Source organism: Hemiscyllium ocellatum, chromosome 33 (genome assembly GCF_020745735.1).
Source record: "Hemiscyllium ocellatum isolate sHemOce1 chromosome 33, sHemOce1.pat.X.cur, whole genome shotgun sequence".
NCBI lineage: Eukaryota > Metazoa > Chordata > Chondrichthyes > Orectolobiformes > Hemiscylliidae > Hemiscyllium > Hemiscyllium ocellatum.
The window spans coordinates 25,398,255-25,421,700 of NC_083433.1; the positions used below are offsets into that span (position 1 = coordinate 25,398,255).

At 40.9% G+C, this 23,446-nt stretch overlaps 1 protein-coding gene across 3 annotated transcripts in view; it reads right to left on the reverse strand.

Moving 5' to 3' along the window:
• The window catches only part of LOC132831254 (myosin-9-like), a 176,235-nt gene that overhangs the window by 147,420 nt on the left and 5,369 nt on the right, over positions 1-23,446 (reverse strand). For all 3 annotated transcript variants that reach the window (XM_060849272.1, XM_060849274.1, XM_060849273.1), the window contains exon 2: positions 15,900-16,252. In XM_060849272.1, the coding sequence (XP_060705255.1) occupies positions 15,900-16,232 (333 nt within the window). In that variant the 5' untranslated portion in view covers positions 16,233-16,252. The remainder of the gene's footprint in view (positions 1-15,899; positions 16,253-23,446) is intronic.

Consider the following 23,446-nt stretch of genomic DNA (forward strand, 5'->3'; position numbering starts at 1 on the left):
CCTTTATTGGTAAAGTGATGGAGTTCAAAGCAAAGAGGTTATGTTGCAGCTGTACCGGGTGCTGGTGAGATCACACCCGGAGTACTGCAGACTCCTTACTTTAAAAGGAGTTTTGGTCTCCTTACTCGAGAAAGGATATATTGGCACTGGAGTGGGTGCAGAGGTGGTTCACTAGGTTGATTCCGGAATTGAGGAGCCTGCCTTGGGAGGAGAGATCGAGTAGACTGGGATTATATTCATTGGAATTCAGAAGAATAAGGGGGTACCTTATAGAAAAATGTAAAATCATGAAGGGAATAGATAAGGAAGAAGTAGAAAGAATGTTTCCACTGGGTGGCAGTCAAAACCTGGACAAGAGGGCACAACCTCAAGATTAGAAGGAGCAGATTTAGGACTGAATTGAGAAGAACCTTCTTCACCCAGAGGGTTGTTAATCTATGAAATTCCTTGCCCAAGGGAAGTAGTTGCCACTACCCAGTAAACACTTAAAACTAAGGTAGATTTTTTTTTTGAAAAATAAAGGAATTAAGAGATACGGTGAGAGCATTGGTAAATGGAGCCGAGTCCACAAAAAAGATTAGCCATGATCTTATTGAATGGTGGAGCAGGCTTGAAGGGCCAGATGGTCTACTCCTGATCCTAGTTCTTATGTTCTGGAGGGGCAAGGAGATAACTGGATAATTCAGTATCTAGTATTGTGGGATTTCCTGCAACCAAATAAGTTGCAATATTAATCTTCACTCTTATAAAAGACGATGCAAGGTCACATGACAGAAGGGCAATGAAATTACAATTATGGCATAATGTCCAAACTAATTGTTCTGGAATGAATTTAACAAGTACCCAGAGACATCCTTAACTCAAAGTTACTTTTTCCTCAAGCTATTTGTACCTCACTAGGATATGCATGCCCAAATTAGAATAACAGAAAACGCCAATTTAAAATCAGCTCAACGATCTTCTAGACAGGTTCAGAATATGAAGTCAGCATTAAAAACAGTTTGATCTAACTATTTGTAAAAACATTTCAAATCTTAGTAGAAAAGAATGTATCAGTAAAGATTTGTTCAGGCTCACTTAAATTGTGTAAATGACAAAGAAATCAATAAATCAAATAAATCCAAACCAGTTATTTGTGCTCTTTAGGTCAGGAAGGAACTGGTTTTGTTAACTTATTTAAATTTGTTTCAAGTATTATTTATTTAACTAAATTTAAATTCCCCAACTGCCAAAGCATGTGAAAGTTACAGCCAAGGTGGAAAAAAAAAATCACCACTTTTTTGTTCCTGCGATATAGTACTGAAGATATTTTATGACTTGCTCTCTTGTTTCCGGGTAGCCAAAGCACCAGAAATGATTAAAACTTGATCGGCAGAATTCTGTCAATTTTGAAATTCTATCACAATCCAGAGTAATTCAAATGGAATGTCTTTTGTAAGTTAGCCTATAACTAAACTGAAAAGTTGAAGCTTTAGTTTTGCCATTCTTTCAGTTGTTCTTCTAGTTGTCTCACACAAATGCAATTCGTATATAATCTGAAAAATGATTGGGCCAAACTAAAAAAAAACTTGACTTCAAATGTTTGCAAAAATCGTGCTAATTTCAGGACAAGTAGGATCAAAACATCTCTTCAGCTAATCTACTTACAAGTTGAAGTAAAACAGTGAAAGTACACAGCATCTGGAAAAATAAAGTTTTTTGGGTGAAGGCCAATATCCAGTCCCATCCACAACAGAACATTATCCAATTTTTTTTTAAACATATGAAGGAACTGCTTTTTATTTGTAGTCATTTGTGTTCTACTTCATTCTTGTAAATTTCTGCTATTATACAAGGCATTCTGGTAAAACGCACATTTCATCAATGCAAACTGGCTATAATGGATATTGACAAATTGTGGATGCTGTTTGGATAACACAGCCTTTCTACTGAACAGGTTTAGTGATCTTCTACAGCATGATTTTCTCTGGCAGTTTTCCATAGCATGATTTTCTATAGCATGGTTACAAAAGGACGCAACTGTCACATTAGTCTCACGACAGAGAAGATAGTAGCAGTTTAACCTGAGGGTTATGATAACTCAGGTACAGGGAGAGGTCATGAAGGAAATCCCTTCATGGTAGCCTCAGCTAGTGCAGGAACTGAACCCATGCTGTCGCCACCACACTTCGTCACAAACTGGCTGTCCAGCCAACTGAATCAATAATGGACACTGAAGGATAAAACAACAAGTCGTCTACAATTCTTACCTTTATATTTAACATGGGAATATGAACTAGAATATTAAAAAAGCTGACAGTTGAAAGTAAGTATTCACACAGATACAAATCTCCCATATTCTGGTAAGTACTCGGAGGCTGCCGTGGGACTCAATGTCATGCATACCGAACCAGAAGCTTGCAGTTCTGGACATTGAACTGTTAAAATTTAAAGCAGGAAAACATCCGATTTTCAAGTTAGATTAATATTCAGTAAGAGTTGATCAAGAGAAAAACTGTAGACAAGGCCATCCTGATGCACGCCACTCCCTCCCCTGCACTAGGTTTACATCACTTGCACAAAACTAAAAAAAAGAGTTGCTGTATCAGAGAAACACAGGATTATTCTAAAAGGAGATCTGGGGATAGGGACTTTGTCCCAGATCTCAATATTGATACAAGATATGACCTAAAATTTCCTTCCTAGTGGTGATTTCAAAATGCAATAGTTTCATAACTGCAAAGCACTTACTGGATCAACAAATACCAACAGTAAAACATTTATGATTTGACAATGTCAAACTAATCTTGGCAGCTACTAGGTCACATTCATAATGCAAGCATCACTCCCAACATATCATTCAACAAATAGGTTGGTTCCCATATACTCCTGCAGCTGGAGTTAACAGGATGCAAATAGAACTATTCTTTAATTCGTATATTTAGCAGATGCTTCTTCCCCAATTTCTTTACAGCTGCTCAACACCTATTCACTGCTGAAGCACATCTTCCCATTCATTTTCTTTTTCAAAGAAAAGAACAGACCGCTCTTTTCCATAATCTGATAAATTAGAGACAGCAATTCATGCCTTTTCACAACTGTGAACTTTACTGTAAACCACTCTTTCCATTTGACATCAAGTGCAATCTAAGTATGTTCCATTACTATCCAAGTAAAAAGTGGGATAGCCCAGGTTTACAGATTTGTTGAAGTCATAGATTTAACCTAATGGGGAAAAAAAAGCTCAAGATAGAGTTAGATAACAAGATGGTGTGGTCCAGTTACATGGAATGTTACTGGGTGGGTGGGGTTGGTTAACAGAAGGTACTAAAAAGTTTCCTGAACAATTAAGAGGTCTGCAGCATGCAAAGGCTCATGAAGCTAACTTCAACCACAGCAGTTAAGGAAGACAAACAGGAGGAAGAACATAGCAAGCCAGACAGCATCAGGAGGTGGAGATGTCAATGTTTAGGGTGTAACCCTTCGTCAGGGCTTTGGGAGTTAAGGAGATAACTATCAGATGGAGGCAGTCAACACAGGTCTAAGGGTGTTATACTTAAATGCACACAGTATACAAAATAACGAGGTTGAAGCACAGATTGAAGTTGGGATTTGTTGGCAGTTATGTTGCGGATATCACAGACATGGCAGCAAGGGGGCCTGGGTTAGGAACTAAATATCCAAGGATATACACCTTGGATATGCAGATGGGATGGGGTTGTTTCATTAGTAAAAATGAAATTAAAGTAAATACCGAGTCAGAAGGTGCAGAGTCTGTCTGGGTAGAGTTGAAGAGCCACTGAGGAAAAACAAACTGATGGGAATTGCTCCATAGAATCCCTACAGCATGGAAACAGACCATTTGGTCCAACAAGTCCACACTGACCTTCTGAGGAGTAACCCATCGAGACCCATTCCCTTATCCTATTACTCTACATTTGCCGCAGACTAATGTGCCTAACCTACACATCCCTGAACACCATGGGCAATTTATAGCATGGCCAATTCACTTAAATTGCACATCTTTGTATTGTGGGAGGAAATCCGAGCACCCTAATGAAACTCATGCAGACACAGGGAGAAGGTGCAAACTCCACACAGATAGTCGCTCAATGCTGGAATCGAACCCAGGTCCCTGGCATTGAAGCAGCAGTGTTAACCACTGAGCGACTGTGCCACTCTACCACTGAGCCACCCAAGAGATATATAGGTGGACTGGGAAAAGTCAGGTTGGTAGTAAATCCTAAGAACTAGAATTTGTGCGATGCTGGAGATGGTTTTTGGAGCAGCTTGCGGTAGAGTTCACAAGGGAACAGCCAATTCTGGATTTGGTGATGCGTACGGAGGCAAAATTTATTAGGGTATTATTAACGTGAAGGAATTCCTAGGAGGCAGTTACCATAATATGACAATTCACTCTGCAGTTTGAGGAGGAAAGAAGCCAGAATCAGATATGATGGTATTACAGAGTAAACGTAACTACAATGACACGAGGGAGGAGTTAGCAAGAACGGATTGGAAGGGACCCCAAACAGAAGACAGTGGAGCAGCAATGGCATGGGCTTCTGGGCATAATTCCAAAGCATACATGCAAGTGTCCAACAGGAGACTGGCAAAGTTATCAATGAATATTTTCCCTGTTTGCCATGGAGAAAGACATGACAACTTGGGAAACTTAATGGTGATATCTTGACCAGATATATCCAAGAAACCTACACAAGGCTAAAGAAATGTTGCAGCCCTTAGTGATATTTTTGCATCACTATCAAAGGGTGAGGTCCCAGAAGACTGCAGGTAAGCAAATTTGTGCCACTGTTCAAGAAGGGCTGCAAAGAAAAGCCTGGGAGCGATAGACCAGTAAGTCGTGAGAGCAGGTCTCAAATTTGTTAGGGTTCTTGGTGAAGTCACCAGGAAGATGGTAGAGGACAGGACAGGAGATGTAGTCTATATAGATTTCAGTAAGGTCTTTGGTAAGGTTCCACACGTAGGCTGCTTTGGAAGGTTACATCACATGGAATCCAGGACGAGCTGCAAAACCGGATACAAAATTGGCTTGATAGTAGCAAGCAGAGGTTAATAGTGGAAGGATGCTTGTCAGACATGAGGCCTGTGACTAGTGGAGTGCCTCAGGGCCTATTACTGTTGGTTATCAATATCAAATGATTTCGATGAGAATGTACAGGACATTAATAAGTTTACAGATGACACTAAAACAGGGAGGTATCTTGGATAATGAGGAACATTATCAGAAATTACAGCAGGACCTTGATCAGGTGGAGAAGGTGGGTCGAAAAAACAGCAAATGGAATTTAATCTATGTGAGGTCTTGCATTTTGAAAAGTCAAATCAAGGTAGGAGTTTAATGGTGAATGTAGCACCTTAAGGAATGTAATGGAACAGAGGGACTTTGGATTTCAGGTACACGATTCTCTAAAAGTGGACAGTAGACAGGAAAATGAAGGTGGCTTTTGGAACACTGGCCTTCATCATTGAGCATAGCAGTTGGCAAGTCATGTTGCAGTTGTACAGAACGTTGGTGAGACTACACTTGAAGTATTGTGTTCTGTTTTGGTCTCCTTGGAGGTTATTAAACCGGAAGGACCAATTTACAAGGATACTGCCAGGACTCAAAGTCTGAGTTATAAGAAGAGTTGGACAAGCTAGGACTTCGGAGACTTGAGGGGGGAAATCTTATAAACGTGTATAAGATCTAAGAGGCATGGACAGGGTGAATGCACTCAGTCTTTTTCCCAGGGTAGGAGAATCAAGGACTACTGGACATCATTTGAAGATCAGAGGGGAAAGAAAAAAGGGAACCTGAGGGGCAACTTTTCTTTTTACACAGAAGGAGGTATGCATATGAACAAGCCACCAGTAGAAGTGGTTGAGGTGGGTACTTTAAAAGCCATTTGGACAAATACATGGGTAGGGAATGTTTAGAAGGATATGGGCCAAGCACAGGGAAATGGTCTTAGTGTGGATGGACATGTTAGTTGGCATGGGCCAAAGGGCCTATCTCTGTGCTGTAGCATGGTATGACTATTTTCTGGCATATGTGGACTGGTCCAATAGGCTGGAAGTTCTTGTCTGGAGGCCTGTGGTTCTGGGTTTTGTAAATCAGCAAGGACATACTTTCTCTGGAGAGGCTGTATTGATGATTTAGCAGTATTACACCAGTGAAGAATTAAATTATGAAAACAGGTTGCACAGTGTAGGCTCCATTTCCTTTGAATATAGAAGATTTAAAGCAGCTTGTCCAATCTCTCCTTAAAAATCCAGACAGGGAGGTTTTGCTGAAAACATACATGACAGTAGTCAGATCAAGAAGAGTTGAAAGGGTAGAGAGGGAGAAAAACTATTTCATCTGGTAGCAAGAGTTCACATTAGAGAGGAACCTTGAAGTTAGAACTAGGGTGATATCAAAATAACCTTTTCTAACAAAAAAAGGTGATGGAAGTTTGGAATTCTTTCCCCATCTTCTATCCCCAAGCCCAAAATACACCTCGTGGTCAGAGATAAACTGAATGTCTCATAACAGGGATTGATAGATGTTTGTTTAATAAAGGTATAAAAGCTATGGATGGAACCCACTGGGTAAGTGGTATGAAAGTGTACTGCAGTCATGATTTAATTGAACAGGGTGGAAGAGCTGATAGCCGCATACTCAGCTTGTGTTGTCACTCAAACTTTAAGGCTTCAATCTTTTGAGATCAATTCCAGATGAATGTAACTTGTATATTATGTAAATCATAACTTCAGGCCTTTTCACAGCTCTTTACAGTCAATTAATTACTATCGAAGCTCCATTTCAATGTTTCAGGTACAGCTGCAAATATGCACACAACTAGATGCCATAAATAGCAATATGATATGGATCAAATCATGCATCATAAAAGCCATAAAGACGTAGAAGCCCATCGAACCTGCTCTTCACCAAAATGAGATTCTGGTCGATCTGATCACCCTCCATTCCACTTTCCAGCCTCATCCCTGTAACCCTCGATTCCCTTATTGATTAAAAATCTATCACAGCCTTGAATATACTTGACTCAGCCTCGACAGCCCTCTGTGGTAAAGAGCTCCACAGATTCACAACCCTCAGAAGAAATTCCTCCTCATTCTGTTTTAAAAATGCAACCCTTATTCTGTGATTATGCTCTGATCCTAGACTGCTCCCACAAGGGGGAATAATCTTTGTCAAGTCCCCTGAAGCATACACGATTCTTAATAAGGTTGCCTCTCTCTCTAAATTCCAATGAGTACTGCCCTGTCTACTCAACTCTCCTCAAAGCAGTCCTTCATACTGGTATCAGTCTAGTTTCCTTCTCTGGAACACTGCCACTGCTAGTATATCTTTTCCTTGGGTAAACAGCCCAAAACTATTCACTGTATTAGAGTTTGACTGCCTTGTATGTTTTGGCAAGACCTCCCAGTCTGGAGTTATAAGGAGAGATTGGACAAGCTAGGACTTCTTTCTTTATACACTTCTATCAGTCTCTACACGCTAAAGATCATAAGAGGCAGGGATAGGGTTAATACACCAGTCTTTTTCCCCAGGGTTGGGAAATCAAGTACTAGAGGGCATCAGTTTAAGGTTAGAGGAGAAAGAATAAAAGGGAACCTATGGGGCAACTTTGTGTTTTACAGAAGGCAGTATGCATTTGGAATGAGCTGCCAGTGGATATGTTTGTTTGAGGCAGGTACATTAACAACTTTTAAAGGCATTTGGACAAATACATGAGGGGAAAGGTATAGGATGATATGGGCCAAATGTAGAGAAATGGACTTAGCATGATCAGACATTTTGGCCAGCATGGACCAAAGGGCCTGTGTCTGTGCTGTAGACTGGCTCATTCAGGAGGAAAAGAGAGTAGAAATTCATCCAAAAGGATGAAGACACATTAAAAGGGGCAGAAGAGACATCCACAGCTGACAAGCGACAGCATAAAAGCAAAAGAAAAAGCATACAGTGAGAGATTAGTGGGAAGGGAAGCCTTTAAAAACCAGAGTATAACTATAAAAGCAATAAAGGAAAAGATGATCTCATTGAAACTTACAGAATATTGAGAGGCCTGGATAGACTGGACATGATGATATTTCCACTAGTAGGAAAGATAGAACAGCCTCAGATTGAAGGGACAACCCTTTAAAACTAAGGCAAGGAAGAATTTCTTCAGCTGCAAGATGGTGAATCTGTGGAATTCATTACCAAAAAAAAGGTTGTGGCAACAAAGTCATTGTGTATATTAAAGACAGATTGCTTGGTTCTTGAAAGGTCAGTGGATCAAGGGTTACAGGGAGAAGGCAGGAGAACAGGATTGAAAACCATATCAGTCATGGTCACTCCTGAGCCCCATCTCTGCACAGAGTTCATCTGCATTTCCCATTAGGCCTTTTGCACTGAAATAAATTTATCAGTCCTACTTTGTTCTGTTTAGTTCCTGCCTACCCTGACTGTTCAACTTGCTCTTTCCCAACTGTACCAGCTTCATATTAATCTCCTTCCTCAGAATTTCCCAAGTCACACCTACATTACTGGACACGGAGACGATATTTCCACTAGTAGAAAAGATAGGGCAGCCTCAGCGTGAAGGGACAACCCTTTAAAACTAAGGCATACTAATCCTCCCGAACAACTCTAGCAAATCTCCCTGTCAGTATGTTAGTCCCATTCCAATTTAGGTGCAATCTGTTCTTATACAGGTGTCCCCCGCTCTCCAAAAAAAAGTGTTAAGCTGAAATGGCATAAAGCAACGAAGCAATTACCATTAATTTAGATGGGAAAATTCTGAGCGTCCCAGACCCAAAAGAAATCTACCAAATCATACCAAGTAACAAGACCTAAACTAACACTAACATATTAGGTAAAGGCTGGACGTTGGGATGGTGGAAAATATAGGAGAGAGGGGAAGAGGGTGATCAATTAACATCTCATCATCTGAATCCAGGAGGGTAGGCAAGTCACTAACATCCACACTTTCGTCTATGCCTACTTGTCTGGATGTTGAAGGTCGAGGTTTGTCAAAGACTTGAAATAAGACAATATATGCTTGACTGCTTAACCTCACGCATTTTTCTATCATACAGTTCTCTATATAGGCACTCAAAACATCTGCAAACCTGCCCTAAATTTACAAGCCCTTTCAAAATTAAAGTCACTTTTCCATAATCATTGCAGCACTGTTGATCATAGCAAAAATCTCTTGCAAGTGCTTCATATTCAGTTTCTGGAGGACTTCACTTTCGGGCTGTTCACTATTGTTGTGTTCAGTTTTGATTTGTATCCTTTCCTCTTGCAAGTGCATCAGCTCTTCAGCTGTCAGTTCTTGGTCATGGGATTGCAAAACCTCTTCAACATCATCTTTGTCAGCTTCCACAAATCCAGCCTCCTTAGCCAAAGTCATTATTGCCATATTTATTGTTGCTGATTCGAAGTCTTTAAAATCGTTCACTGCTTCAGGATAGTTTTCTTCAAACAATTTCTCAAAGACCGTTAGCCTAATCAAGAACATCTCCAAGGTTGGCGATAGCACAATATAAAATTGGCAGTTTCCAGATCTCGCAAAAATGCTTCAGAGTTGCCATCTGTCAATGGCATTTACAATAAAACACCACATTGTGTAAAGCAAGCCTTAATTGTGGCTATTAGGCCTTGGTCACATGGTTGCAGCAACAACATATTTGGTGGTCAGAACACAACACTAATATTACCGCCATACTTAGGTGGGTAAGCAACACAATTATCAACAATCACAAGTTCACCTATTATCCTAGTTATTTTCTCGAGAGTATCTTTCAACAAAAGGACTAACGTATCCATTCGTACTCAAAGAATCATTTGACAATTCCAACCACTTGGATGTGAATGAAACAACAGGAAGTTTATTTTTAGCAAAGTTTTTAATTGCCCTCAGATTTCTTGAATGGTACACAAGTAGAGGCCTAAGGTCAGCATCACCAGTGGCGTTAATAATGTGCATTAGGGTAAACCTGTCCTTCGATGCCTTGTGTCCATTAGCCTGCTTTTCTTCTATTGAATTAAGTGTTGCTTAGCAATTTTTTCCAATAAATTCCAACTTCGTCACCATTAAACACTTGCTTATACAAAAACCTTTTGTAATTATTTTCTTCAGTTCTTCTGGGAACTTTTTGGCAGCTTCAGTATCAGCCAAAGCACTCTCTCCAGTAACCTTTAAGCTATGACACTGCCCTTGCCTCAAAAAAAAATCTAATCACCCATGGCTACCTTTAAATTCCACATTTGCAACACTTTCATCACCACCGCCCAGTGCTTTGATTCAGCTAATTAAAAAGACTGACTGATTTCACCTTAAGTATGAGGCAACTTAACAGAACACCACACTTTGTATGCCCATCAATCCAGTCAAGCAATAGACTTACCATTTTATTCATTATTGGATGCTGACTAAAAGAGACCACTTTGCTGCTAGAAAAACTAATAGCAACTTCAGCCACTTTCTCTTTGTGTGCAAATAGTAGAATGGTAGACACAGGCAAGTCCAACACACGCACAATGTCTTTATTTTGTTGATCAAGATTGAAACACTTAATTATGTCCAGTTTTATGCTGCTAAGCATAACAGCCTTGAGCTCTTAGGTTTTTCTGATACCTTAGGACACATCTTGCTAACCAGATGCACGCGCACACACAAAAAAAGATAAAGCACAGATGCTCACACAGTTCAAAGCTATGGCAACTTGATGTGGAGTGTAGTTCCTGAGAAAGATGCTTGGCAGTACCACTCTCGTTGTGCGCTTGTTCATAAAATCCTCTTTCAATAAGTGAAAACAGGTACTAAAGTTGTTCTTTTGTAAAAGCAAATTGGCGTAAAGCGAACATTCGGAAAGCAGGGGTTACCTGTACAGGTCACTTCTGCCCCAGAAGAGATTCTGATGATCCAAAAAAGAAAAAATGTGAACCCTTCTCTCCAGCACCAACTCCTCAGCGACACATTCACTTGCTGTATCTCCTCTTTCCTATCCTCACTAGCTCTTGGCACCAGGAGTAATCCAGATATTACTACATTCGAGGACCTCATTTTTAACTTCTTGCCTGATCGTCTATATTCTCCCTTCAGAATTTCATCTTTTTCCCTTCCTGTGTCATTTGCTCCAATGTGCACAATGACTTCTTGCTGGTCTCTCTCCCCTTTGAGTCTATTCTGCACACATATCCTTGATCCTAGTACTAGGGAGGCAACACAATTCTGTTTTTGCAGCGGCAGAGAGAAATCAATCTGTCTGTGCCTGACTAGAGGGACCCCTATCACAAACTGATCACTTGGAACCCTCGTTACATTAGAAACAATCTCAGTACCGGAAACTTGGTTGTTTGTGCAACATTCCAGAAAGTCCATCACCCCCTATATTTTCCAAAACCGCATACTAGTTTGAGATAGGGATAGCTACAGGAGACTCCCACACTACCTGTCTCATTTTTCCTAGAGGTAACCCATCCACCTGACTGTATCTATGTTTTTTCTTCCTTCCTATAACTGCCATCCATCACATTCCCTTGCTCCTGTAAATTCCCATTACCTCTAACCACCACTCCAACCTATCCATGTGATCGGACAGACTCCTGAGAAGAATCTACAGATGAAATATTCCTGACAAAAGTATCAGTGAAGACTTGCCTTATGAAGAAAGATTGAATAAGCTCAGACTTTTCTCTCTGGAGAGTAGGAGGAGGAAGAGGGAGACCTGATCGAGGTATGCAAAGGTAATGAGTAGAGTAGATACAGTCAGTAGCCAGAGACTTTTCCCCAGGGCAGGATCGACTGGTACGAGGGGTCATAGTTTTAAGATATTAAGAGAAAGGTATAGAGGAGACGTCAGAGGTAGGTTCTTTACGCAGAGAGTTGTGAATGCATGGAATGCATTGCCAGAGGTGGTGGTGGAAGCAGAGTCATTCGGGACATTTAAGGTGACTGCTGGACATGCACATGGATAGCAGTGAATTGAGGGGTGCATAGGTTAAGTTATTATATTTTACATTAGGATTAAACCTCAACACATCATGGACCAAAGGGCCTGTTATGTGCAGTACTTTTCTATGTTCCATGTATGTTCTAAGACAAAATTCTGAAAGATGCGTAACCTGACTATACCTTCAGAGCCTAATTTCTATTGTGTTTATATAAGTGGGACTTGTATTTATTGAAATATCCTACCATTAGAATCTTGCATTATACAGGAATGCAAGAATGCATTATACAGTTGTTAGAGTGAAATTGTTCAGTTTGTTAATAGTTAAGTTAATTTGTTCACTGTTAGAGTTAGGTAAATAAATTGTTACTTGTGGATTACACCCCTCACACTCCTTTTTAAATAAATTAAGAGGCTTTCCCCTTTAGGTTATTGTCTTAGTTTTCAAAGGTGGGTCCACCCCTCTTTTAAGCCCTCAGCTTCTTCCTCACCAACAGACCCATCAGTTCCTATCCACCAATACCTTCCTGTGCCTCGCCAAACTAGTCCACACCCTCACTTCTTCCGTTCCCTCCAAATCCAAGGGGTGACCATGGGCAATCAGATGGGCCCCAGCTCTTTGTCGGCCACGTCAAACAGATCCCCTCAGTACCTACACAGGCACTGTGCCCCAACTCTTCTTCTGTTACATCAATGACTGCATTGGTGCAGTGCCCAACACCCAGGCGGAACTGGAGCAGTCCAGTTCATCGACTTCACCCACAAGTTCCACCCCGCACTCAAATTCACTTGGTCCATCTCTGACACCACCCTCCCCTTTCTTGACCTCTCAATTTTCATTTCATGTGACAGTGTTCAGATGGATGTTTACAAAACCCACAGACTCTCATGACTACCTAGACTACACCTCCACCCACTCAGTATATTACAAAGAACTCCATCCAGTTCTCCCAAATTCCTCTGTCTCCAGCACATCTGCTCAGACATGGAGATATTACACTCCCAAGCATCCCAGATGTCCACCTATTTCAAACAGCATGCTTTCGTCACTTAAATCATCCAGACAGACAGTCTGCCACTCCCTGTTCCACTTCTCTAACCCCACACAAAGACAAAGACAGAGATCCCCCTTTTCCTCAGCTACCACCCCACCAATCTCTGCATCCAACACATCATCTTAAACACTTCGGCCAACCCCAACTGGACCTCGCCATCAAGGACATCGTCCCCTCCCGACCCTTCTGTCTTCAGCAAGGACTGTTCCATTTGCTAATCCTTGATTTGTACTGCTCTTCCCACTGACACCCGAAACTCCCAGAAACCTTCCCTTGCAACTGGAAAAGATGCAAAACCTGCTGTCACAGCACCCCTCATCTCCATTCAGGGCCCCAAATGGTCCTTCCGGATGAGATAGAGGTTCACCTGCCTCTCCTCCAACCTAGTTAACTGGGTCTGGTGCTCCGAACGTGGTCTTCTCTATATCAGAGAGACCAAACAAACTATGGAATTGTTTCATCAGGCAGCCTGCAGTCCGAAGGACTCAAGATTGAGTTCTTAGATTTCAAATAATCTCCCTTCCCACCACCCAACTCCCTTTCCAGCCCCTTGTCCTCCTTTCCACTCCTGTCAGCCACCCGCTGGATACATCCCTCCCATTGACTAAACCGGTCTCAGTGGAAGACATTGAAATCTCCCTCCCAGAATACATTCTGCACCCTTGCCAAATTCAGTACTTCTTCCAAGAATTGTTCCACTTGGGGAAGCAATGATTATTAGCCAAGGGAAGATAATGCATAATAATCAGGAGGCTACCTTGCCCATGTTTGATCTGGTGCCATGAAACTTCATGCAGTCAGAAATTCCACATTAAGGATTCTCAGGGCAACTCTCTCCCAAATGTATAACGCTGTCATCACCTCAGCTGGGCCTCTTCTGCCAATGAGGCAGGATATATCCAGGGATAATGATGGTGACATCTGGGATATTGTTTATAAAAAAGGTACAATTCTGAGTGTATACCATATTAGACTGTTCTTTAACTAGCTTGAGAGTCAAGTCTCGCAATTTTGGCACTAGCCCTCAGGTTAGTCAGAAGAACAGGAATATAGAGCTATTTCTGCCATTGCTGTTTCCAGTATCTAAGTTGATACTCTGGTCTGTCCGGTTACAGTTCTTTTTGTCGGATAGTCTAGCAGTTGTTACAAGTGAGTAGCCTGCTATACCATTTGAGGGCTGTTAAGAGTCAACTACATTTGTTGTGGGTTTGGAGTCAGATGCAATCCAGACAAGGCAAGGATGGTAGTTTCTCTCCCTAAAATGAAGTTATTGAACTAGATGCATTCTTCAAAAACAAAAAAAAAATCATGGTTTCATGGTAATTAAACTCTCAATTCCAGATTCTTGTGAGGTTCGTGGCAGGATTTGAACCAAGGTCACCAGAACATTACTTGAGACTCCGGATGAATTGTATCGCAATAATATCACTAGACCATCACCTACTACAATGGCAGAACAGATTCTGTGGGCCAAGTAGTTAGCCCACATTAAAAATACTTTTTTGTTTTGGTGCCCTCAAATGTCCGGGATATCCAAAGACAGGAAGAGTTATTTGATCGATGCCCGTATTTAATAGATTTTTTAATCTGGAAAGGACAAGGGACTTGGAGCTTTTAACGTTCAAAAACTGAGTTAAAAATTTCTGCAAAATAAAGTACAAGCTTCATCCAAAGAAAAGGCCTATTCAAATGAGATTGGAAAAGGACTAATGCCATCAGTACAGATTAACAAAGAATGGCAAGGGGGTATTTCTCCAAAACCTTTAGGTGGTGTTTGGACCTTGGAAAAATAGATAGCCTAGAACCAAGAATCAGTGTTATAATAAGGAGTCAGCCAGTCAGGTTCTAAATAAAGAAATTTCTTCAGTGAAAAATGTTGCAATCATTAGGATTCACCATCCCAGAGCAGAATGGATACTTCATTGTCAAGATATATTGAAAGGCAAAACTTCATACAGATTTGAATACAAAAGGGAATCAAGGGATATGGTGTGTGCTAAAAGGCAGAAAACCAGCCACTGATCTTACTGATCAGGGGAAACAGACAGTGAGCCAAATGGTTTACAATTCCTTTGGTTTTGCAGATTATAAAATAAGGTGCTAGGAAGTATGCTTCATCAGGGGCAGATGTTGGTGTGGCATTAATTTCAATGTTTTAGCAATCCAGAAACCCAACATAATGCTTAGGTCACGGGCTTAAATCCCACAACAGCAATTCATGGAATTTAAATTCAGTTGATCATTTTATGTTAAAAGTTAGTCTCAATAATGCTGACCATGACCAAATCATCAGATTGCTGAAAAAAAATTTTGGTTCACAAATGTCCTTTGGCTAAGAAAATCTGCTTCTTTTAAATTCAATCCATATGCTCCTCCAGATCCAATGTGTGATTAATTTTTTAACCTGCCATCCAAAATGGTCAAGCAAGTTGCTCAGTTCTAAGGGCAGTTAGAGACAGGCAAATGCTGATTTTGCTAGTCACATCCAAATAAAGAAAAAAAACTACACACACTTTGGAAACATTAACTTTTGTAAAATGTATGGACTTGCTTCACTTCCTTACATCAAATTACATGGTGCTACAGAAGATTGCTGAGTTAATAGGGACTAGTGAAAACATTCACCATGCAACTTTATTAAATATCTTCAAGGTTTGGGAAAAAAAAGTGCCCAGAGCTAATCTATCTTTCCCTCCCAAAAGGGAAAGAGTTGACTGATATGGTTTGATATATATTTCACCAAGAAAAGGAGACAAGCTTGCAGGCCAGTGATTTTGTTTCCCCTGCCTTGTATGCTGATAAATCAGAAATACTCAGAATACAGATTGAAAATATATATTAGGACGGCAAAAGATAATCACTGAACAATGTCATAAAATTTAATAAAAATTGAGTAACTGTTAAATAAGTACTTACATAGATTAGCCCTGAGTAGTAACGTTCTTTCAAATTGTGCAGTACAGAAGCCTCATTCAGACAAGTGAGCTCTGCCATGTCTTCAACCTTGGAGAACTTGGGTGGGTTCATCTTCTGGATGTCATCCTTATTGATTTTGACTTTTTTGCCATTTTCTACCAATTCAACTAATGCCTCATCACCCAGGTCCTCCTTGAGGCTTGCAGCCTCAAATCCATGACGTTCTGAGGGCACCCACACCAGTTTTTTTGCTGCCCAATCAGCTTGTGTCAATGGGTTATTGATGACATTTTTGTCTACATAAAGATACCGCTCTGCATCTCGTCCAGCCATGATGACTATGAACTGGAGACCTGAAATTTTAAAAAAATTGAAGTTATCCACATGTTGGGGAAGCTGCATTTCTAGCAATGATTCTAACATCATCCCTGCCTTTCAGGGTACCACTCAACTGATTTCCTAACCAAGTCAATATCCTTGGTTGGGGGGGGGGGGGAAGAAGGAAGAGAGAGGAGAAGACAACCAGACAGACAGAGCACAAGCATAAGGCACTCGTTAAAAATATAATTTGACTGGTCCACCTCTAAAGGTTTAACAGACCATACTTTATTTTTACAAAAATATTTGACACAACTTTATTGCAATCCTTAACAAGATAATGTATTGTTTAATTACTAATCAACTGTTCCAGTCTCAGCAGCATCTAATTAGCACACCTTAGACAAAAGCAATTTAGCAGTTATTATTCTCACATGCTGTCTCACTCCAATTTAGAAGAAAGAAACAATCTCACTCTTGATTTTTCAAAGGAAACCTTCCAGTCTAAGATGTCACCCTAGAGAATTCAAGCTTTTAGCTCCAACAGTCAGTAAAAGACACCAACTAACTGAACACAAAAGCAAAATACTTTTGGTTTGGAGAGAGCCTGTTGCTGCCAACTGCTGATTCTTTTAAAAAAGACTTGGAGAACTCAAAACTGTTTACCAACTGTATGAATGAAGGGAGCCATTTTGACATCATTGTGACAATACCCCTCTATGGAGAACAGGGCAGAACATATCACTTAAAAGATACAGTATCATCACAGAGATAGGAGCCATTACAATATGGAGGCTGAAAGGACAACCAAAGGCAATCAATACTGCCTGCCCCAGATGTTGAGATCAAGATCTGCTCCAGATGTTTATGCCACCTAGGAATGTCATTTCTGCTAAGGTTTTCATTTACAGATGAACCAGAGTAAATGCTTTGGTTCGTATGTTGCTGATAAGGGCACATATATGTGAAGACATGAATCCTCTGTGCTGGGTGTAGTGTCTGATGGCAACAAGTTGCTGTCTGTTTGAGCGCTTTGACATTCTGCAGCCTATAGCCAAGCTGTTCAGGAAACAGGGAGTTGACTGGCAGGACTTCATATTAGCCCTGCTCTGTAACCAGCAACCCCTCTCCCTCTCTCCACCCACCCACCCACTACCACCACCACCACTCCACCATTCTCTGCCTTGCCCCAACACCCACTTCCCCTCTCCACTTCACTCAAAATAAAAGTAAATTAGAACACAACGGATTCAGGGTGAGCTTGCCAATTTGACATAAAATTGGCTTGATGGTAGGAGACAGAAGGTGATGTGCAAAGTTGTTTTCCCAGACTGGAGGTCTGCGACCAGTAGTGTTCCACAGGATCAGTACTGGGTCTACTTTTGTTCATTTATAAGAATGGCTTGGGAGAAGAATATAGGAGGCATGGTTAGTAAGTTTTCAGATGGCATCAAAACTGGTGGTAAAGTGGACAGTGAAGAATGTTATCTACAATTACAAGGAGACCTTGATCAACTGGACCAATGTGCTGAGGAGTGGCAGGTGGAGTTTAGTTTGGATAAATAAAAAAGGTACTGCAAAGAAGGACAGGATTTATACAATTAATGGTTGGTCCTCTGTAGTGTTGCAGAACAGAGACCCCTAGGGGCTCAAGTACTTTATTTTAAAGTTGCAGCACAGGTAGACATTTAGCTCGTTTGCCATCATTGTTCAGTACTTTGAGTACAAGATTGGCATGTCATGTTGAGGTTGTACAGGATGTTGGCGAGGCCTCTTCTGGAGTAGTGCATGGAGTTCTAGTCACCCTATTTATAGGAAGATTAATATTAAATTGGAGCATTCAGAAAAGATTTACCAGATGTTGCTCAGATCGGAGAGCTTGAGTTAAAGAGGCTGGGACTTCTTTCATTGAAGCCTGGGAAGTTGAGGGGTGACCTTGTAGAGGTTTATAAAGTCATGAGGGGCATACATAAGGTGAACGAGCAATGATCTTTGCTCCAAGAGTGAAGGAAGCTCAAAACTAGGGGTATATTTTTAGTACGACAGCAGAGAGTTTTGAAAAGAACATGAGGAGTAACTTGTGGTTTGTGTGTGGAGTGAACTGCCAGAGGAAGTGGTGGATGCAGGTACAGTTACAAGGTTTAAAAGACTAATGGATAAGTACAAGAACAGGAAAGATCGGGTATACGGGCCAAATGCAGGCAAGTGGGACTAGATTAGTTTGGGAACATGGTCAGAAAGGATCTGTTTCCATGCTGTACGACTCAATATTTAGATGAAGACTTGCAACATCATAGCAGACAAATACTAAGAAATGGAATTAGAGTAGATCAGTATTGGACAACTCGATGGTGCCCACCACTGAAGACTGCTTCAAAACCATGCATGCTTTCCTGCATTTGTGCATAACGCCGTATGTACACACTACCTAATGACATCATGTGTTTGGCACTGTCCATTCCGTAGTAAGCATGCACATTTGCTCATAATTGTCAGTGATAGCATCACTACTATTTATTTCAACCAGGACTGTACTTGTAAACTGAAAGCCAGACCAAGTAGGGAAAACATTTTTCTTCCCTAAAAGAATGTTAGTAAACCATCTGGGTTTTCCCCCAACAATTGAAAGTGGTTTCATGGTCATCATTAGCCCTTTAATTCCAGATTTTATTAAATTCAAATTTCAGCATCTGCCATGGCAGGGTTTGAATCCATGTCCCCTAAATATTACCTGGGCCACTGAATTAACTGTTCAGCGATAATACTAACAGTCCACTGCCTCCCCCCAATCCCAGAGTCAATAGTCAAATGATTAGAAGGGAGTTAAGGAAATTATTTTTCACCCAGAGGGTGAAGGAGATTGGAAACACTATCTGAAAAAACATGACAGACAGAAAGTACATCCACAAATGTGATAACACATTAGAAATACCACTACCTATAGGGCTACAGAACAAGACCTGGAAAATTATATTAGGTTGGATAGTGCTCTCAGCCAGCACAAATATGATATTCTGGTTGGTTTCCTTCCACACTATATAATACTGAACTCTAGTGAAATAGCCCAAAGCAAAGCAAAGAGCTATAAATTTGGTAAAAGCCCATACAGAATGACAACGTCAGCTCTTCACAAAAAGGGCTATGGAAGTCTGGAGCACTCCCATAACTAGGTGAATTATTAGGCGCGAGTATCAGAGTCAGAGGTCTACAGCACAGCAAAAGGCCTTCAGCCCAGTGAGTCTGCGTCAATCAAAAATCAACCACCTAACTATCCTAACTCCACAAGGTCGCATGCTTTGGGATTGCAAGTACACATCTAAATGCCAAAGTATTATTATGAAACATGGAGTAAAGACAGGAAACACAGATTTGAGGTATATGATAGCCATGAACTTAATGAAATGGTAAAACTGATCAGAATCTAGATTATATAACAAATCCTGAAGTTGGCTCAAACACATCTGCCTCTGGTATGGAGCCAAACTAATAAAAGGTCAGCACAGTGGCTCAGTAGTTAGCACTGTTGCTTCACAGTGGGTTCAATTCCACACGAGAGTGATGGTAGAGAGTTTGCAATATTCTCCCTAATCTGCTCTAGTTTCCTTCCACAGTCCAAAGATGTACAAGTTAGGTGGATTGGCTGTGGGAAATGCAGGGTTACAGAGATAGGGTAGGGAGGTGGGTCTGGGTGGAATGCTCAGGGGTCTGCATAGACTTGATGGACCGAATGCTTCCATACTGTAGGAATCATATTGTATGATTCTATCAAAATTTAAGCATACAATGCACAAAGAAACTTTATATTCATTTCTTTCAGTGAATTTGAATGACCAAATTACGCTTGATGGGTTCCTATGGTTTTGGCAAACCAAAAGAAAATATAATGTGTCAACAACAAGCACTCTCAGTTTAGGCCTTTATTTTAAACAAAAGTTTGATGGCATGATTACTACAAAACTGAGTACCATGCAGATAAATGTTAATGTTTATTCAACAGTTTTATAACAATTTTTCAAACTCAAAAATAGTGTGCTGAGCCACAAACATCCTAAAAAAAACATTAAACTGGCTATAAACATCTAGATGGGATCAAAGTTGCAACATAGTTTGATCTGCTATGAAGTGAACCAATTCTTGTCCCACAATATTAATAGGATAATTTGATTAGGACAGTAAGCAATAAAAACAAAATTAGGTTACTCAAGTTTATACCTCAACTCATTAAATTCTGCAGATGTGTATCTTACTCATATTAAGCTTGTGAATTAATCATAAAATTACACAAATAAGCAGTTTTTGCTCAAAAAAATGTATTTTTGTGTAACATTCAAAGTTCCAAATAGCTGGGAATACAATTAGGATAAGCATCTCTATGATATATTTCAAAACAGGATTTAAATTATTCTATATCATGCTATTAATGGTAGCCTCGCTGCTTTATGCCCCAGTCATCTAGCTCCTCTAGGAGATTTGACTTAACATACCAAGGGAATCTTTCCAAACACCATCTGTTTAGTGTATGGCAAAATACAAGTCAATATATGTTTGAGCATATTCATGTATTACAAGACTACTTTCCATCCTCTCCTTTCTCCTATAATAAATATTCAACACCAATGGACAGAAGATCTCAAACATAATATATACAAAAGTTTCTCTCATCTAAACAATAGCTGTACTTAGGTAGCATTCTTTACAACCTTTACCTGCAAACAATATTGCAACTACTTGACAGAGCCACTATACATATACAGCATAATTCTACAGGAGAATCCTATTGCAGTCCAAACACTGGGAGCAGTATTTCACTAATAAATTTCACAGAATGAGCATTTGGATATAGAACTAGCTCAAAAAGGTAAAAGAGTTGCCTTTCAGATTGGAGGCCTGTGACCAGTGGTGTGCCAAGGATTAGTGCTGGGTCCTCTACTTTTCATCATTTAGATCAATGATTTGGATGTGAACATAGGAGGTATAGTTAGTAAGTTTGCAGGTGACACCAAAATTGGAGGTGTAGTGGATAGCACAGAAGGTTGCCTCAGATTACAATGGAATCGTGATCAAATGGGCCAATGGGCTGAGGAATGGCAGATGGAGTTTAATTTTGATAAATGGGAGGTGCTCCATTTTGGAAAAGTAAATCTTAGCGGGAGTTAATGGTAAGATCCAGGGGAGTGTTGCTGAACAAAGACCTTGGAGCTCAGGTTCATCGTTCCTTGAAAGTGGAGTCGCAGATGGATAGAACAGTAAAAAGCGATGTTTGGTATGCTTTCCTTTATCGGTCAAAGTATTGAGTACAGGAGTTGGGAGGTCATGCTGTGACTGTACAGGACATTAGTTAGGACATTTTGGAATATTGGTGCAATTCTGGTCTTCCTCCTATTGTAAGGATGTTGTGAAACTTGAAAGCGTTCAGGAAAGATTTACAAAGATGTTGCCAGGGTTGTCGGTTTTGAGCTATTGGGAGAGATTGAATAGGCTGGGGCTGTTTTTCTAAGAGCATCGGAGGCTAAGGGATTGACCTTGTCTAAGTTTATAAAATCACAAGGAGATAGGATAGTAAAGGCGGCAATTGATATGCTTTCCTTTATTGATCAGAGCATAGAGTATAGAACTTGGGAGGTCATGCTGTGGCTGGACAAGACATTGGTTAGGCCACTTTTGGAATATCGCAAGCAATTCCTATTGGAAGGATGCTGTGAAACTGAAAGGGTTCAGAAAAGATTTACACGGTTGTTGCCAGGGTTGGAGGATTTGAGCTCTAGGGAGAGGCTGAATATCCAGGGCTGCTTTCCCTGGAGCGCTGGAGACCGAGCGATGACCTTATAGAGCTTTATAGGAGCATGGACAGGAAACAGAAAAAGACTCTTCCCGGAGCGGGGGGGGGGGGGGGGGGGGGGGGGGGGGGGGGGGGGGGGGGCAGGGGGGGGGAAAGAGAGGGAAGAAGGGGAAAGGGTCCAGAACTGGAAGCCACAGGTTTAGGGTGGGAGGGGAAAGACATAAAAAGGGGCCCAAGGAAGATGTTTTTCACAAAGGGTAGTGCGTTTATAGAATGAGCTGCCAGAAAGAGTGGCGGAGGCTGGTACAATTACAACATGTAACAGGTATCTGGATGGGTGTATGAATAGCAAGGATTTAGAGGGATATGGGCCAGATGCTGGCAAATGGGACTAGATTAGATTAGGATTTCTGGTTGGCATGGATTGTTTGGTTCTTTTTCTTGAGATTCTTGCAAATTTGATGCAACTGCAATATACCAACTTCTGTGAACAACCAAAATTTTATTAAGTACAAGCTTTTGGAGGACCACTTAACACTTTACTCCATCGCCAGAACATAACACGACGGTTGGAGGAAGAGGGCCTCCTCTTCTGCCTGGGAACCCTCCAACCACAAGGGATGAACTCAGATTTCTCCAGTTTCCTCATTTCCCCTCCCCCCACCTTGTCTCAGTCGATTCCCTCAAACTCAGCACCGCCTTCCTAACCTGCAATCTTCTTCCTGACCTCTCCACCCCCACCCCACTCCGGCCTATCACCCTCACCTTGACCTCCTTCCACCTATCGCATCTCCATCGCCCCTCCCTCAAGTCCCTCCTCCCTACTTTTTATCTTAGCCTGCCTGGCACACACTCCTCATTCCTGATGAAGGGCTCTGGCCCGAAACGTCGAATTTCCTGTTCCTTGGATGCTGCCTAACCTGCTGTGCTTTAACCAGCAACACATTTTCAGACCTTGTCTATTTACCCTATCCGTGCCCCTCAATTTTGTAAACCTCGATAAGGTCACCCCTCAACCTCCGATGCTCAAGGGAAAACAGCTCCAGTCTGTTCAGCCTCTCCATAAAGCTCAAATCCTCCAACCCTGGCAACATCCATGTAAATCTTTTCTGAACCCTCTCTCGTCCTAGATTCTCCCTCAAGGAGAACATTTCTTCCACATCTGTCAAGTCCCAAGAATCTTGTACGTTTCAATAAAGTTGCTTCTCATTCTTCTAAACTCCACCGAATACAGGCCAAGCCTCATCTTGGAGGATAATCCCCGATATAGAGAAGTAACCAAGTGAATTCTCTGTATTTCCAATGCCAGTGTAGTTTTCTGAAATTGTTACAACATGGAGACAGAGAGCTAAATCAGAACAGCTTCCCTGTCCCTGTATTCATAACTGTAAAATTTAAGTACTCAGTGACACTTAAAATTAATCCCAAACACTTCTAAAATCAGACTTTA